Source organism: Pempheris klunzingeri, chromosome 17 (genome assembly GCF_042242105.1).
Source record: "Pempheris klunzingeri isolate RE-2024b chromosome 17, fPemKlu1.hap1, whole genome shotgun sequence".
NCBI lineage: Eukaryota > Metazoa > Chordata > Actinopteri > Acropomatiformes > Pempheridae > Pempheris > Pempheris klunzingeri.
The window spans coordinates 866,998-882,743 of NC_092028.1; the positions used below are offsets into that span (position 1 = coordinate 866,998).

At 46.9% G+C, this 15,746-nt stretch overlaps 1 protein-coding gene across 1 annotated transcript in view; it reads right to left on the bottom strand.

Moving 5' to 3' along the window:
* Positions 1–6,880: 6,880 nt before the first annotated feature.
* stx1b (syntaxin 1B) overlaps positions 6,881–15,746 on the bottom strand; it is a 26,155-nt gene continuing 17,289 nt past the window's right edge. The window contains exons 4-9 of the mRNA XM_070847811.1: positions 13,599–13,672; positions 11,822–11,930; positions 9,089–9,162; positions 7,886–8,023; positions 7,664–7,774; positions 6,881–7,104 (exon numbers count right to left, since the gene is read on the bottom strand). Of these exons, the coding sequence (XP_070703912.1) occupies positions 7,027–7,104; positions 7,664–7,774; positions 7,886–8,023; positions 9,089–9,162; positions 11,822–11,930; positions 13,599–13,672 (584 nt within the window). The 3' untranslated portion in view covers positions 6,881–7,026. The remainder of the gene's footprint in view (positions 7,105–7,663; positions 7,775–7,885; positions 8,024–9,088; positions 9,163–11,821; positions 11,931–13,598; positions 13,673–15,746) is intronic.

Consider the following 15,746-nt stretch of genomic DNA (forward strand, 5'->3'; position numbering starts at 1 on the left):
TCGTCACTTATGGTAATAATAATAATAATAATAATAATAACAATAACAATAAGAATAATGATAACGATGTTATTTGAGTGTCTTTCCTACTTGCTATGGCAGAGACCGTGTGGGCGTGGTCTATCGTCATGGCCCCTCCCCCTGACTCCTCCCACCCCCCCACTAGGGAAAAACACTGATACAAACCGAAATACTGTCTCGTACGGTGAAGAGAGCAGAAAGACGCACGGGTGGAGCTTCACATAAGAAATCAGAAACAATGATCAGCTGCTACTGCTGACGGGAGCAGATCCAACAAACCATCACACACTTTCATCTGAGCGTCACCCAGAGCAGGGCACTGGACAGGTTTTGGTTTTTGAAAATTGTTTCAGGAAGACAAAATCATCGCAGAGGAGAGTTAAATGGTCCGACAACGGAGGAACAAAAAAAAAAAAAGCACAACTAAGTTGAATCCTCGCAGTCTTTGAATTCGGTGTCTGTTGAGCAGGAACTTGGAAGACAGACACCTGCTGGTTCACATAGAAAGGAAAAGTTCATGTGCAGGAATAACTGTGAGGCGGACTGAGCCTCAGACCACAGGAACCATCTCCAATACGTGTGTGAAACAATACGCCGAGTTACTTCCACCCACAGGCTAACGGCTAACGGCTAACAGCTAACGGCAAGTCAATCTTTGGAGTCTTGGTGTCACACCCAAACTCTCTCTGGATGATTTTTTCCTGCTTTCTGTACCCTGCTCTGACAAAGACTGTACACATCAACAGAAGCAGTACAGAACATAGTTATAGAAATGCAGTATGTTGGTGTAAGATTTATGTATATGTTCTCCCCTATATATATATATATATATAAATATCTATATATATATATATATATATATATATATATATATATATACACAGATATATGTGTGTGTGTGTGTGACTTCAGTTGACAAGGCTCCAGTTCTTTCTCACACACAGGAAAATGCTCATTGTAGGTTTATGGGCATTACTAGCTAGCTAGCAGGTCTGTGAGTGCCCGATGTTTTCTCTACTGACTGTAGAAGATCATCATCATCTCTACTGCACCAGCACAACAGTTGGGACATCTTACAACGTTTAAATCAACTGAGTTTGCTGATCAGATGTTAAGCTAACTGCTCCTGACAACCGCTAACACAGCTGCCACAACAGATGCTAATGATTGGTTTGGCCAAAATAAAAGACTAGCATGAATATGAGTTACAATGAAGACGTGAAGATGAAACAACAACTAACTTTGATTATCAGACTTACAAAGCTAATATTAGTTAACTAACATTTGCCTGATAGCAACAAGGTCTGGAATTTGGAGAATTAAATAAAAATGTAAATGTTAGCATAGCATTTTCCTCCAACGAACGTCCCAGTCTAGTCTTTTTGTATGTTTGAGTGCAGTCGAGGTAATGAGTCGTGGTGACATCGCAGTCACGACGAGGACAATCACAGCAAAGCACTGTTAGCTAGCACTGTTTCATCGTGATCGACCTGACCGTTATTTTTGTGAACATCACTGTCCTCTGTCCTCTGACCCGTCTATGTGACTGACTAGCTAGCAAAACCTTCAGACCTGCAGACAAGCATTGAGGCTGTGGTGTGAACATGGAGGCTGATTAACAAGCTGTACACAGAATGACACCAAATGAACAAGAATAACAGCAATGAATAATTAGAATAAGAAATCACCACCGTTGTCTCCGTATGTGCCTCGAGTGGAGGAGCAGTGTACGTATGCTAATCTTTTTCACAGATGATTATGCGTCATATTCTTCCAATAATCAGACCACAAACTAACATCTACAAGTGAAAAAGAAAGGAAAGGGGGATGTGGAGGCAGACATCGTTGTTGTGGCGTGAGATAACTATCAGATAGCTTTGTCGGTTTGACTGGTGGACAGACCAACATGCAGTGAGGGCTGGTGGTGGGCAGGGGGGCTGCGCTTTTGTTTTGATAGTTATGGTGGCAATTGAACGTGTCTGTACTAAATGTTTTCTCAGTGTAAACTTGACTCGCGTTGTGCTCTTTGATATTTGCGGTGAACATTTTGAGAACACATGAAGGGAGGGCAAAAAACACTTTGGTTTGAATTTCAATAAATATAATAACAATAACAGTGATCATGGCGTCCATAAATATGTCCGATCTATTATCTCATCTCCAAAAAACACAAAGTGGAACTCATTTAACGGCTACAACCCGTGGACCTGCGATCGGATCGGATGCTTCGCACATCAAAACAAACTCGTGCTGCTCCGACACAAACAAACACACTCACACTCACGCATTTATGCACCAATCTTGTTTCACTGAAGAGGAAGGGAGGCATGCTGCACACACACAAGGCCGGGCGGACGTCGGCCCGCAGGTCGAAGTTTGTGGGGACGATTCCTCCACAGAAACACAACACAAATGCCACCGTGGAAGCAAACGAGCACAGAGATCAGTTGATAACAGCGGTGCGTAACCTAGCGCGAGGGTTGGAGGTGGATGTCAGGGCTGGCTGAATGACTGAAGGAAGTATTTAAAAATTTAGTCTTTCACAGGTTCACATTTAAATATCCACTCCTCCGACAAAACACCTTAAAAATCCAGTTATTGTTCCAACAGTGTAATAAACAAAGCACATGCTGACAAGTAACGCCAACATGTGTTTAACTTTTACATCAAAAATAATTGATAATGCAGATTAAGTAGGAACGAGTGGTTAGCCAACGTGCTAACCAAAGACAGGTCCGATGAGCGGTAAAGTGCACGACATGGAGGGTAGGTCGGGGGTGGGGTACAAAAAACACCATCATGCAAACTCCACAACGCTTTTGCATGCCTTTTTTATTATTATTATTATCATTATTACACACAACAGGATGGGTGGGGTCTGAAAGGGGCAGACTCCCGACCCTCAACGTCGTCTTTTTGTACAACCAAACAACTACAACACAAACGGGAAGAGGGAAGACAAACGGACGGGGGACCGAACACTCGCACAAACTTCCTGACCTTCGCCAAGTCGTTTAATGAGCCGTAACGGCTTCATGGTTCTGAGATGTTTGTCCGAGTTTTCTTCCCCAGGAGGATGGCGGCAGGGCCTGATGGATGGCTGCCAGACAGGAACAGGAACGTTACAGAAAACACACACACACACACACACACACACATACGGCAAAGAAACATCAGTGTCAACAAGCTGGCTGGTGCTACGACGGCATCCACACATCGCTGATTTATATCCACCGCAATCACCACCTCCGAACCATCGCAAGGCTACCGCGACGACCGTGACATCACCTCGACAACCATCGACCATCAAGAACATGTAACTGAATTAGATATTGTGTGGCTGACTTAGAGATGGAACTGGCAGGTGATGAACGAAGCACCGTGAGTGGTGGAGGTAAAATTTAGTGACCAGTTTCCCGGATTTGTCAATTCTCTTGATACATGTGTGAAATGTCCAAAACGAGGCAGAGCTCTTAGAGTCCAAAGACACGTGCGAAATGCAGTTTTCAAATCAAGCACACTTGGATGTGACTCACAGGGACAAACTACTCAGTGTTCATACTACAGTCTACAAATGGCAAGACAGAATGTAGCCATGACACAACAGCAGAGAAAAGTGCTAAATTATTCTAAATCTACCGACAATTCATTTGAACAAACATCTATTGGACTTTGCTGCTTGGAGGGGTCGGGGGGGGGGGGGGTGGGGGAGGGTTGCAAAGCTTTGGTGAACAGACAAGTTAAGTTTTGGTTTTGGGAAGTCAAAGAATAAAATAAAAACTCCCACCTCCACTCTTCTCCAAACCTGATGCTAAAAATCCTTTACTTCATCTAGCGACTACATGGCATCACGGACATCTACGACTAACGGCGCAAACTACTACGACTCCCGAGAAAACACACACACATCATCAAAGCAACGACTACTCATGTCTACACATCGCCCTGCCGGCCGCGAGTGTGGTTCGCCACGACAAAGCTGCTAACGTGATCACTAGTTGGACAACAATTGTTAGTCACGCCGTGGCTTCGATTGTTTGCTAGCAAAACTTGTCAAACAACTCGTCACATTAGCTTTTGGCCGGCGCCGCCTTCCAGAGCGACGGAGCTGCAAAGTGGCTTTGACTTTTGATCCAAGAGCTGATCGTTTGATGATTCAGTCAGGAGAGTCTTACGTCCATCCAAGCCCTTAAGAGTTTCAGCTGTCAGCAAACAGAAAACAAATGGAAAGAAAACCTCGAAACTCTTTGCACCTCCACAGCCTCGGGGGGGCGGAGCCGGCACAGCGAGTTAGCTAACACTTTTCTGTCAAATGAAACTTAACTACAACAAACTGACTTTATTGCTTTGACACCAAGTGCAGACTGATTTAGTGGAGTTTAAGGTAGTATTTGTGGTTGTTGTTACCCTGACAGTGATCGTGTTGTAGCGGTGCGCGTCTGTCCGGCGGAGGCCTCAACAGAGGCAGGTGCACCCCCGTATCACAGAGCCAGCGCACGGACAAACCTTCCTCCTTAAACCCCCCAGTCTATAACCAGAGTCACAATACTGTGCAGTAATCTTCAACACCCCCGTGTGTCCAGTTTGGGCCACACAGAGACCACAGGACACTGAACACGCTCGGATATCAGATATGAAATGTGACGCACATGAAGACATCACCCAGATCACTGTGATAGCTAATAACTTTGTTAACCCAGTCACAGCTAATCTTTCCAACTAGCATCCAGCTTACAGCCCTTTCCCAAACGTTCAACGGTCATCGGCAGACTGAGTAAGGTCTGATGCCGACGCAGTGAAACGCCCCCAACAGGCTGCTCAGCGAACGAACACTGATCTGGACACACGGCAAGTGTCTTTAACATAAAAAGCAGAAAACTCGGGATTGTTCTCCAACAGGCAGCTTCTACACGACCTACACGTAACACGAGCTAACGCTACAGCATGCTAAGCGACCCAGGCTAACACTACACTGGCATGACGTGGAACACGGGAAAGTTCAAAGTGTTCAGGGGGAAGTGTCTGTGTGAAACTTCAGATGTATTCATGAGGTGTTCATGCATGTGCTATGCTGTGAATGTATGGAAGTGTGTGTGTGTGTGTGTGTGTGTGTGTGTGTGTGTCACATGTTCCACCTTCCACGGAGAAATTCCACCAATAGGAGAAGCCTCTCCTGTTCAGTAGCACCTGTGCAACTCAGGCATCTAAATGGTGGGAGTTAAATCCCCACAATCCCCAAACACACACTCAGACAGGAGATGGATGCAGGGAGGAAACAGGCAAATGCATCAAACCATACAGACTAAACAGTAACTGCTAAATGATGTCAGGCCGATACGTCACGGGACACGTCACGCACGCACTAAAACAGCAGCATCACGGAACAACGAAGCAACAGACGTTCCCCATTAAAGAACAGAAAAGCAACGATATTACCACGACACTCAGGTAACCAGGGCACGCCAGCGACCTCAGAGCTTCTCCAGGTTCTGTCCACCTCCTCTGTTGTCTGGCTTGTTTGTTAGTTTTATCATGTCATGTTTTAGTTGGTTTTCTTCTTTACTTTTTAATGTGTTCTCTTCATTTTTTTAGAATCTTCCGGAAGAACAGTTGTGACGGCTTGGAGACGACACCGGCCTTGACTACGGTACTTCTACAGCGTGGTGAGGCTTTGGGTGCCTTAACGAACCCCCAATCCTCATTGGCTATCTCAGGTGGGGGAGGCGGGACAAATCGTCTTCCGCTCATCTAAACTGCATAGATTGACTGTCCCTCCTTTAAACTCTCCTCCTCCTCCTCCTCCTCTTCCTCCTCCTCTTCCTCCTCCTACCCCCCTTCCTTCCCACCGTTCACCTGTCAGTCAAACGTCACGTTTTCTGCCGCTGGCCAATCAAATTCAGCAGGAAAACCAGAGGCCCTCCCTCCCCCTGCTCTTTGGTTGGATAAGTGCGACAAGAAGGGGAGGTTGTTGTCGTGGAAACCTGCCACGTTGCAGTGACACCCCCCCACCACCACACGATGTTTTCCCAACCAATCGGCTGGCTGTGAAAAGCTGCTCAGTGGGCGGCGTGTCACGCTCTGTCCTTGTCGTTTTGTTAAATGGCGTGTGGCGGTCTAAACAAATTCAATAGGCTGACTGAGGTGAATGACAGGAGTGAGCAACCAATGAGAGGTGGTCTGAAGAGGAGCCAACAGCGAGGTCGGTCCCTCCCTCCCAGAAACACGGGGACAAAGTTGGTTCTACCAGAGCCCGAGGGTGCTCGTCCTGCAGGGCAGCGTTCCAGCCTCACTACACTCCCGTCTGCTCTGGAGCTCCAGCACGTTCTGCCGGAGCTCAAAACGTTCTCCTTTCTCAGATCTGAGCGTCCTCTAGGAGGACAACACTTCGCACTGAGTCGAGCGCATTTATTAAGAACGCGCCCTGTGACGTAGAACGTGCTCACGTCCAGAACCTCCACTGGGAAATAAAAGTGACAGATAAAGCAGACGAATGGAGCCGAGCTCTGGAGTGCTGCTCCCACAGGAGTCCCACCCAGCAGCGCTCACCATCACTGTCCTCGGAGACTCCCGAAAAAACGAAAGAAACTGTTAAAAAATAAGAAAAAAGGCAAAACAAACAAATAAATGTCATATTATAGGTCATCATTTTTACAGGTAGCTAACCCATGTGTTGCTTCATATGTTCAATACATTTACATGTACATCTGTAATAAATAGCAGGTTTATTTGTACCCTCTTTTTGTATACGTGATGTTTTTAAGTCAGCTATAATGTGATGGCGTTTTTATTGTAGTGTTTTTTTGTCTTTGTTTTTTGAACCCCACCCAACCCCGCGGTGTCCCCTCTTATCTGTGATTGGATTATCTCTTCCTAGCTGATTGGTTATCTGTCTTGCATTTGTGTTTCAAGTTTTTGTGTTGTTGTTGTCGTTGGCGTTTCTTTTCTCTGCTGGCGGTCGGACGGTCGGTTGGTGTCGGTCGTCACAGCGGTCGGTGGCCGAGCGTCTTAGAAGCCCAGCGTGCCGCCGATGGTTGACGCCAGGACTACGCCCAGGATGACGCAGCAGATGATGATCATGATCTTCTTCTGCGGGGCGGCAGGACAGACAGACACACAGGTTGGTAAAGAGAGAACCAACGAAGACATCGGGTGGTCAGTTCAGCTGCTGACTGAAGCGCTGCAGGGATGAAGCATCTCAGCTAAACACCCATCTTTAATAATTATTATTATTCTTGTTATTAATAATCAGCTCTGTGGCACACAAACGTTTATGATGCTCAACAGAACAGAGAGCTAACGTGCTGAAGCTCAGTGAGCCGCCTGCTGGCCACAAGCTTCAGTCATCACTGGAGGCTTTACTGACGGATTTTATGTCGTAGACCAGATCAGGAACATCTCTCCGTCCTGTGTGAACCACAGAGCTGATTTCAGACCAAACTAAAAGGTTTGACCCCCCCCCCCCAGACCAGGACCTCACTTGTCTGGGTTTTCGGACTCATTCCTGCAGCGCTCTGTGAGCTGCTGAGCTTCCTCATCTGCTGCACAGCTACAGACTTCAAAGCTCTCTGATCGGATGTGTCCCACAGCAATGCTTTCTGGGAGTCGTAGTTGTCTTCCCAGCTTTTCAGGGTGTCCCTGTTACCTTGCGGGCCTGGCTCTGGTATTTGACGGCCTTCTTGGTGTCGGATACGGCTCGCTCCACGTAGTCGACGGAGTGTTCCACGTTGTACTCAATTCTGTCAATCATCTCTCCCTGAACACACACACACGGCACAAAGTTTAGCATGAGAGGCCAGACACACACACACACACACACACACACACACACACTCTCTCCATGGTTTCCTGAGGTGTGGGCACACACCTGGCTCTCCACCAGCATGGCCATGTCGACGAACATGTCGTGCAGCTCGCGGATGCTGTTTTCCAGCTTGATGATCTCGGTGTGTCGGGTCTCGATCTCGTTCAGGGCCTGTTTGGTCATCTGTGAGTCCATTTTGATCTGCAGGAGCAGACGGGTTCAACACTGAGTAATCCTGACCGTTTTAAATGAAAAGGAAAAGGAACTAAAACTAACAAAAAATGCCCAAATAGACGGGAACGTGTCACCTTTTCTTTCATTTACTTTTAACTTTAAGCTAATGTGAGGTTAGTTAAGAGGGACGACCTCTTAACAGACCAATGTTGCTTCTGATTGGAAAAAGAACAAGATGTGCAACTAAAGAAAGACTAAAAGTAATGATAGCAACGATAATAGCCCGGGGCTATTATTCATATACAGCCTGTTGCTGGTTATACTCACCACTCTGTTGCTCTGAGTCTCTTTTTAAACTAACAAGCAAAAAAAAACATTGTTTATTTCCACTTGTTTCTACTTTGTTGTCTTTTTGATCACAGCTAAGTTACTGTCAGTGACGCTCCTTCCTTCCTGTTACAAATTAAAAGCCTGCACGCTAAAATGTTGGTAGTTCCTAGAGGCACCGTCTGAAGGGTGACTGAGTTGTCACAGTTGTTGACAGTTCAGTCGGCCATGACCTTTGACCTCCAGTTTCTTTGCTTACTGGCGGTGGTGCAGACTGGTGCCACGTTACCAACTTAGTGTCCACCTCACTTACCTGCGTACAGAGTAACTTAACACCGGCGGTAAACCTCATTTTTGCTGGCCTCCCCTGGTCGGTACACCGTGACATCACAGGTGGGTGTGGTTTCAACTACAGGCGCTTCGTGAAACGTGTTGATTTTCAGCTCGGTGTTAAGTTAAAGCCGCCAGCTGCTCAATACCGGACTTCGACTTCGCACATACAGGAGCTTTTAATTTGAAGGAGCGATTGATAATATGAGGTGACTCCATCAAAATAAGAGCTTCATGGTGCAGCGGATAGAGACTCATACATCCTCCCATCAAGTGTCCTCTGCTGTTAGTGACAATGGCCGCTTTCACTTGATGTCTCAGCGCACCTCGTGGCCATTCCCCATCCCTGCCTGACGCTGGTGCTCAGTGAGGGATGCGGAATGGCTCAGGTTAAAGTGACCCCTAGCTACAGCCGGGCTCAGGTGCGGAGCTTACATCATCGGTGAAGATGGCCAGCTTGCCACTCTCCAACATGTCCTCTAGCTCCTCGTTGGTGGTGGTTCTCCCAGCTGCAGACAGAACACAGAGAAACAGGGGGGCGTTTAGAGCGGAGAACGCCTGCAGCACGCCATGGTGACGACGTGTCACGTGGTGCGTCACAAGTCACGTGGTGCGTCACAAGTCACGTGGTGCGTCACAAGTCACGTGGTGCGTCATGTTAATAGACTGTATTACAGTGTAAAGTGCAAAGTGTTCGTAGCTTTCAGGTCTGAACAGTGGAGCCTTAAAGCTGCTTCCTCTCTAGTGTCCAGCAGGGGGCGACTCCACTGGCTCCAATCAGGAGTCTGATTGGATGGAAGTCAATGAGGAAATGATTTATCAGCTCAGTGGACATTTTCCTGATGAGTCTCTGGTCACCTGGTGCGTCATGTGACTGACTGAACAGATGTTTTACTTCTGACTTTCAGTATTTGGTTCCCGTCCTGATGGTCCTCCTCTGACTCCCCCGAACCTTTACTTTTTATTCATAGAGGTTTTTTAAAAACTTGTCTATGAGGGTTTTTTTCTGTTTTTAATGGAAACAAAGACAAATGGAAAGAAACATGAAGATGTGAGGGAGATGAGGGCAGCTGAGGAGGAGTAAAACAGCAGTTAACGTTCCTGCTGATATTTCTGAGGATATTTTGGAAATCTGTTCGCTGCTGCTCCTCCATCCATCTGTCAGACATCAGAGCCGGGGTCAGTGCTGACACAGCAGAGGGATAAGACTCTGGACAGCAGCTCTGTGTGTGTGTGTGTGTGTGTGTGTGTGTGAGTGTGTGTGTGAGTGTGTGTGTGTGTGTGAGTGTGTGTGTGTGTGTGTGTGTGTGTGTGTGTGTGTGTGAAGGTCACTGCTGAGAATAAAATATCTGCACCTCCTCTGCAGTCTGACTCTGGTTATCGTCTGCATCGGCTCCACATGCTGCTGCCTCTGAGTCTTTGTTTCTCCTTAAAGGTTCGGCTCTAAATGAACCACCGGCTCAACCAGCCTGGTTGTTTCCTGTCGGTCCGTTCAGAGCTGAGCTGTAGTCAGACGCCTGGTTTCTGTGTCTGAGGCCTGAAAGCTTCTTAATGGAGCATCAGCAGCTGAATGAGGAGTCTTCTGTCCGATAGCTCCTCGTCTCCCCCCAGAAACCCGAATGAGCTTCTGATGAGGGAGGAGGGAGGTCACAGAGAGCTGATATCAGAAGAACAACCTGCTGCTGTCGGCTGATCGCTTTCACTGAGCTAACGTCTGATGTCACTTTAAAAAGGACGAACGAGGGCAGAGAGTCAGAACTCAGCTGGTCGCTACGGGGTTTGTTTCCATGGTGACGACGACAGACGGACTCAGCGAGGACGGAGAGTGTCTGGACACTGTGAATCCAACATGTCTGAAATGTTCGGTGACATGACGGCGCTGAGAGTTGCTCTGAGTCTGAACTTATTTTCTTTTTAAGACAGAATATAATAACTACACACAGACTCATGAAGAACCTGTTGCTTGTTGTGAAAACTATTTTCACTCACTGTTTATTTTTTCCACTTGCTTCGACTTTGTCGTCTTTTTGATCACAGCTGAGTTACCGTCAGACTTCCTCCACGTGTTACAGATTAAAAGCCTCCCACCAAAGGGAGCGAGTATGAGCTCTGAGCTGCTGGAAGGCTTTTAATGTGAAAAGTCATGAGTGGTTCCTCCTGCAGCTTCTGGAGCCTCTCCAGACTCTCTGAGCCTCCTAAAAGCTAAGCTAGGCACTCTACCATCGTACCAAACGTGGAGATCGATCTGTTGTTCCAACCACAGCCCTCAGGCTGACGATGAGGAAGGCCAAACATCGCTCCTCTTCATACACCACCCACAGTGTGGTGACACACAGCCGGATGAAAATCTGCAGAATTACCCTTTAAGCTTAAACAAGCTTCTAAGACAGTCAGAAACTCAAGGACTTCACCACAGTGTTTGTTAGTAATGATCGCTGGTGTGTGTGTGTGTTGCATATATACAGTATATATGCTGTGTGTAGTTTTGTGTGTATATATACACACACATATATGTATATATACATACATACATACACAGACACACACACACACACACACACACACACACATATATATATATATATATATATATATATATATATATATACACTGTTGCCCATAAAGTTGGAACAATTGTTCAATACCCCCAGTTTTGTTAAAGCCTGAACACACAGTCTGTAAAGGTTCATTGTGGTTTCAGTTTCACTGTCATCTGTTTGGAAGAGTTTGATCAATAAAGCTGAGAAGATATAAACTTTATTTATCAAGAATAAATCACATTGTCACAATCATTTCATGAGAGGTAAAAAACATTTTAGTCCAACTTTATGGGCAACAGTGTGTGTTGTGTAATGTGTGTATTATGCAGTGCATCGCGCAGTGTGTATCGCGCAGTGCGTATTATGCAGTGTGTATCGTGCAGTGTAAGGCCTGCAGTGTGTGCAGTGTGTGTCGTGCAGTGTATCGTGCAGTGTGTTATATACACTGTATTGTGCAGTGTGTGTGGCGTGCAGTGTGTGCAGTGTGTGTGTATCGTGCAGTGTGTATTATGCCGTGTGTATTATACAGTGTGTATTGTGCAGTGTGTATTGTGCAGTGTGTATTATGCAGTGTGTATTGTGCAGTGTGTATAGGCAGTGTGTGTCATGCAGTGTGAACTGGACTCACTGATCTCCAGCTGTCTCTGGATGCGGTCCTTGCAGCGGTCGCGGTACTTGGACTGCGTGGTGTTGTACTCAGTCATCACCTCCACAAACTTACGTGACAGCGTCGAGTGCTGGACGACCAAACGAGGGAGGAGAGAGAGGAGAGAGAGGGGGGTGAGGGGGGAGAGGAGAGAGAGGGGGGTGAGGGGAGAGAGGAGAGAGAGGGGGGTGAGGGGAGAGAGGAGGGAGAGGAAAGAGAGGGATGAGAGAGGGGAGAGAGGGGGAGAGGGGGGAGAGGAGGTCATGTCTCGGTTTTAAAGGCAGATCCTGATACAATGAGCATAAAGTAAGTTTGACTTTTATTTGTAAAGTGAAAAAAGTGCTTTTCAGTTTAAAAACAGAATCCAATATAAGAAAAGACCAAAAATAAGTTCATAAAAACGGAATGACAGCTCCAATAAAAGGGGAGGACATAAAGGTAGTAAAATGATAGTAGAAGGAAATGAAGATGTCCAACATTAGCTGGAGGTCCGTCTGAATCAGCAGCTTCTCAGGTTAAAGAGTGTAAGAAGGAGCTTCATCAGCTCCAACCTGCTTCTGATCAGAGCAGGAGTCACTCCATTAAAGGTCAGGGGAGAGTAAAGAGGACAGAGGACGTCCATCCACCCGGTGGAGTCCTCACATCAAGTCTTTAAAAGCCTTCAGTTCAACTTACTGATACATAGAGTCGCCCTGCACACCTGAGGACACTCCTGCATTGTGAGGACACTCCTGCATTGTGAGGACACTCCTGCATTGGGAGGACACTCCTGCATTGGGAGGACACTCCTGCATCGTGGGGAAACTTCTGCATTGCGGGGAAACTTCTGCATTGCGGGGACACTCCTGCATTGCGGGGACATTCCTGCATTGCGGGGACACTCCTGCATTGCGGGGACACTCCTGCATTGCGGGGACACTCCTGCATTGCGGGGACACTCCTGCATTGCGAGGACACTCCTGCATCGCGAGGACACTCCTGCATCGCGGGGAAACTTCTGCATCGCGGGGAAACTTCTGCATCGCGGGGACACTCCTGCATCGCGGGGAAACTTCTGCATCGCGGGGAAACTTCTGCATCGCGGGGACACTCCTGCATCGCGGGGAAACTTCTGCATCGCGGGGACACTCCTGCATCGCGGGGAAACTTCTGCATTGCGAGGACACTCCTGCATTGCGGGGACACTCCTGCATCGCGGGGACACTCCTGCATCGTGGGGAAACTTCTGCATTGCGAGGACACTCCTGCATCGTGGGGAAACTTCTGCATTGCGAGGACACTCCTGCATTGCGGGGACACTCCTGCATCGCGGGGACATGTTGGTCTTCACACCTTCAAAGGGCCGTTTGAGGGTTAGAGCTTTGTTTTAAGGTTAGAATTAGGTGAAGGTGAAGGTGAGAGGTTAGGGGGCCTCCCATGAGTGAGTACACCTGTAGAAAACAAGAATCTGTGTGTGTGTGTGTGTGTGTGTGTTCAGGTGCCTGCTCCTGTAAGGTGTTGGTGCTGCAGTTCGTTCTCCCGTCCTCCACCAGGAGGCAGCAGGGAGCGGGCTGATGGAGAGGAGGGGGGAGGCAGCAGCCAATGACAGACCAGAATACTGCAGGGTCACATGAGACAGGCTGCAGAGCACAGTGTCACATGACACAGGAGGAGGAAGTGCTCGGTCGTGTACCACAGTAAGAGTGTGTGAAAATAACCCCTCTTCAAAATAAAAGCCTCCTGTGTGTTTTTCAGATGTGGACACCTGGTCTGGTCTCACCTGTGTCTTGCGGATCCTGAGGTCCGCTGATGATCTGTTGAGACCCTCCTCCTGCTCGATGCTCTGCTCGATTGCTGCAGGAACACACACACACACACACACACACACACACACACACACACACACACACACACACAGGATTAGTCATTTTCTAAATCTATCTATAAATACTTTAATTCAACTTTTTCAGGGTTCATTAACCATATCTTTTAAATTATTTGTTTAATGTTAGTCATTTCAATATCCCTGAATAAAATATATTATCAATGAGGCTTTTAATTAACATACAAAACACACTATGGAAACAATAAATGTTAAGAAAATGTTTAAGAAAATCAAATCTAAAAAAAAAATCAAAGTTCACTTAATTAAAAGTAATACATTTTTATGTTCACTTTAAAATCATTTTAATATAAATCTAATAATGCTGCTGATTGGCTGTCTAATGCTAATCGGAACAATATTGGCTGGTTGGTTCCCCCCAGAGTTAGCGGCTCACCCCCGTGTTAGCGCTGTTAGCTCTTTTAGTGCTGTTAGCACTGTTAACTCTGATAGCATTATTAGCACTGTTAGCTCTGTCAGCATTGTTAGCTGTTAACTCTGTCAGCACTGTTAGCTGTTAGCTCTGTCAGAACTGTTAGCTGTTAGCTCTGTCAGCTCTGTCAGCACCGTTAGCTCTGTTAGCACTGTCAGCTCTGTCAGCACCGTTAGCTCTGTTAGCACTGTCAGCTCTGTCAGCACCGCTAGCTGTTAGCACTGTCAGCTCTGTCAGCACCATTAGCAATGTTAGCACTGTCAGCTCTGTCAGCACCGTTAGCTCTGTTAGCTCTGCCAGCTCTGTCAGCACTGTTAGCTCTGTTAGCTCTGTCAGCACCGTTAGCTCTGTTAGCACTGTTAGCTCTGTCAGCACCATTAGCAATGTTAGCACTGTTAGCTCTGTCAGCACCGTTAGCAATGTTAGCACTGTTAGCTCTGTCAGCTCCGTTAGCTCTGTTAGCATGTTGGCGGTGCAGCAGTGTCTCAGGTGTCTCCATTCAATTTAAACACGTTTATTTATTGCTATCATGCTAACAGACAACTGTGGTAAATGTGTCATTTTGTTGTTGTTAAGCTTGCTCTTATGTTGGCGTCCTTCAGGCTGGGACTCCTCCTCCTCCTCCTCCTCCTCCTCCTCCTCCTCTAATACTTGGTTATTCATCCAGGGAGCCCCAGACTAATAAAGTGTGTGGGTGTCTTTGTCTGCAGACGCCTGCAGAGCTCAGAGAAACGCTCCGAGTCAGCAGGACTCTGCAGACACCAACAGTGGCTGACGACAGACTTCCAGGAGACGTTCCTGCTCATGATCACCTGACCTTCACTCTAGCGCCACCTGCAGGACCAACTACAGCTCCACCACTGGTAAGAATAGAGGGATCATCTGGCTCTGAGATTTTTCTGAGAGGAAATGTTTTTCTTGAGTTCTTCATTGTATATTTTTGTGTTACATGATACAACACATGTATCACGCTAACAAAGTTCTGTGTGTGCAGTAGACAATACACAGCCACTGACAGGCTCAGAGTGTTATTGTAAGTGTGTGACAGCATCATGGAAAGGATCCCTACAGAGAGAGACCTGGAAGATCCTTTTGGTTTAACCACAAACAGCACACACACCAGACTACATTCACTAAAACAGGGATTTTAGAGAACAGGACACAGGAGCTGCTGCTCTGCTGCTGCTTCATCAGTCAGTGTGTGTGTGATGTTAATATAACTGGATCTGAACTGACCCTTTAAAGTCACACAATGACACAAACACACTAACGGATGGAGGCAGCAGTAGACCAGCAGCTCCTGTGTCCTGCGAGCTAAAATGTCTGTTTTTGTCAATGGAGTCTGGTAGATCGCACAAGCCGGCAAGAACAGACACAGGCTGCAAAAACCACAGCTGATAATGAACTCATCAGCTGTAATAGTGTGTGCTTGTGTGTGTGTGTGTGTGTGTGTTACGCGCCCCTTTGGATGCCATGGTAACCGGCTGCAGGTCTGTCCTGGTGTCATGTGACTCTGTGATGTCGGTTTGTCTCCAGCGAGTGATGACATGAACTGAAACGCTTATATAATGTTTTCCACTCAGTGTGTGTGTGTGTGTGTGTGTGTGTGTGTT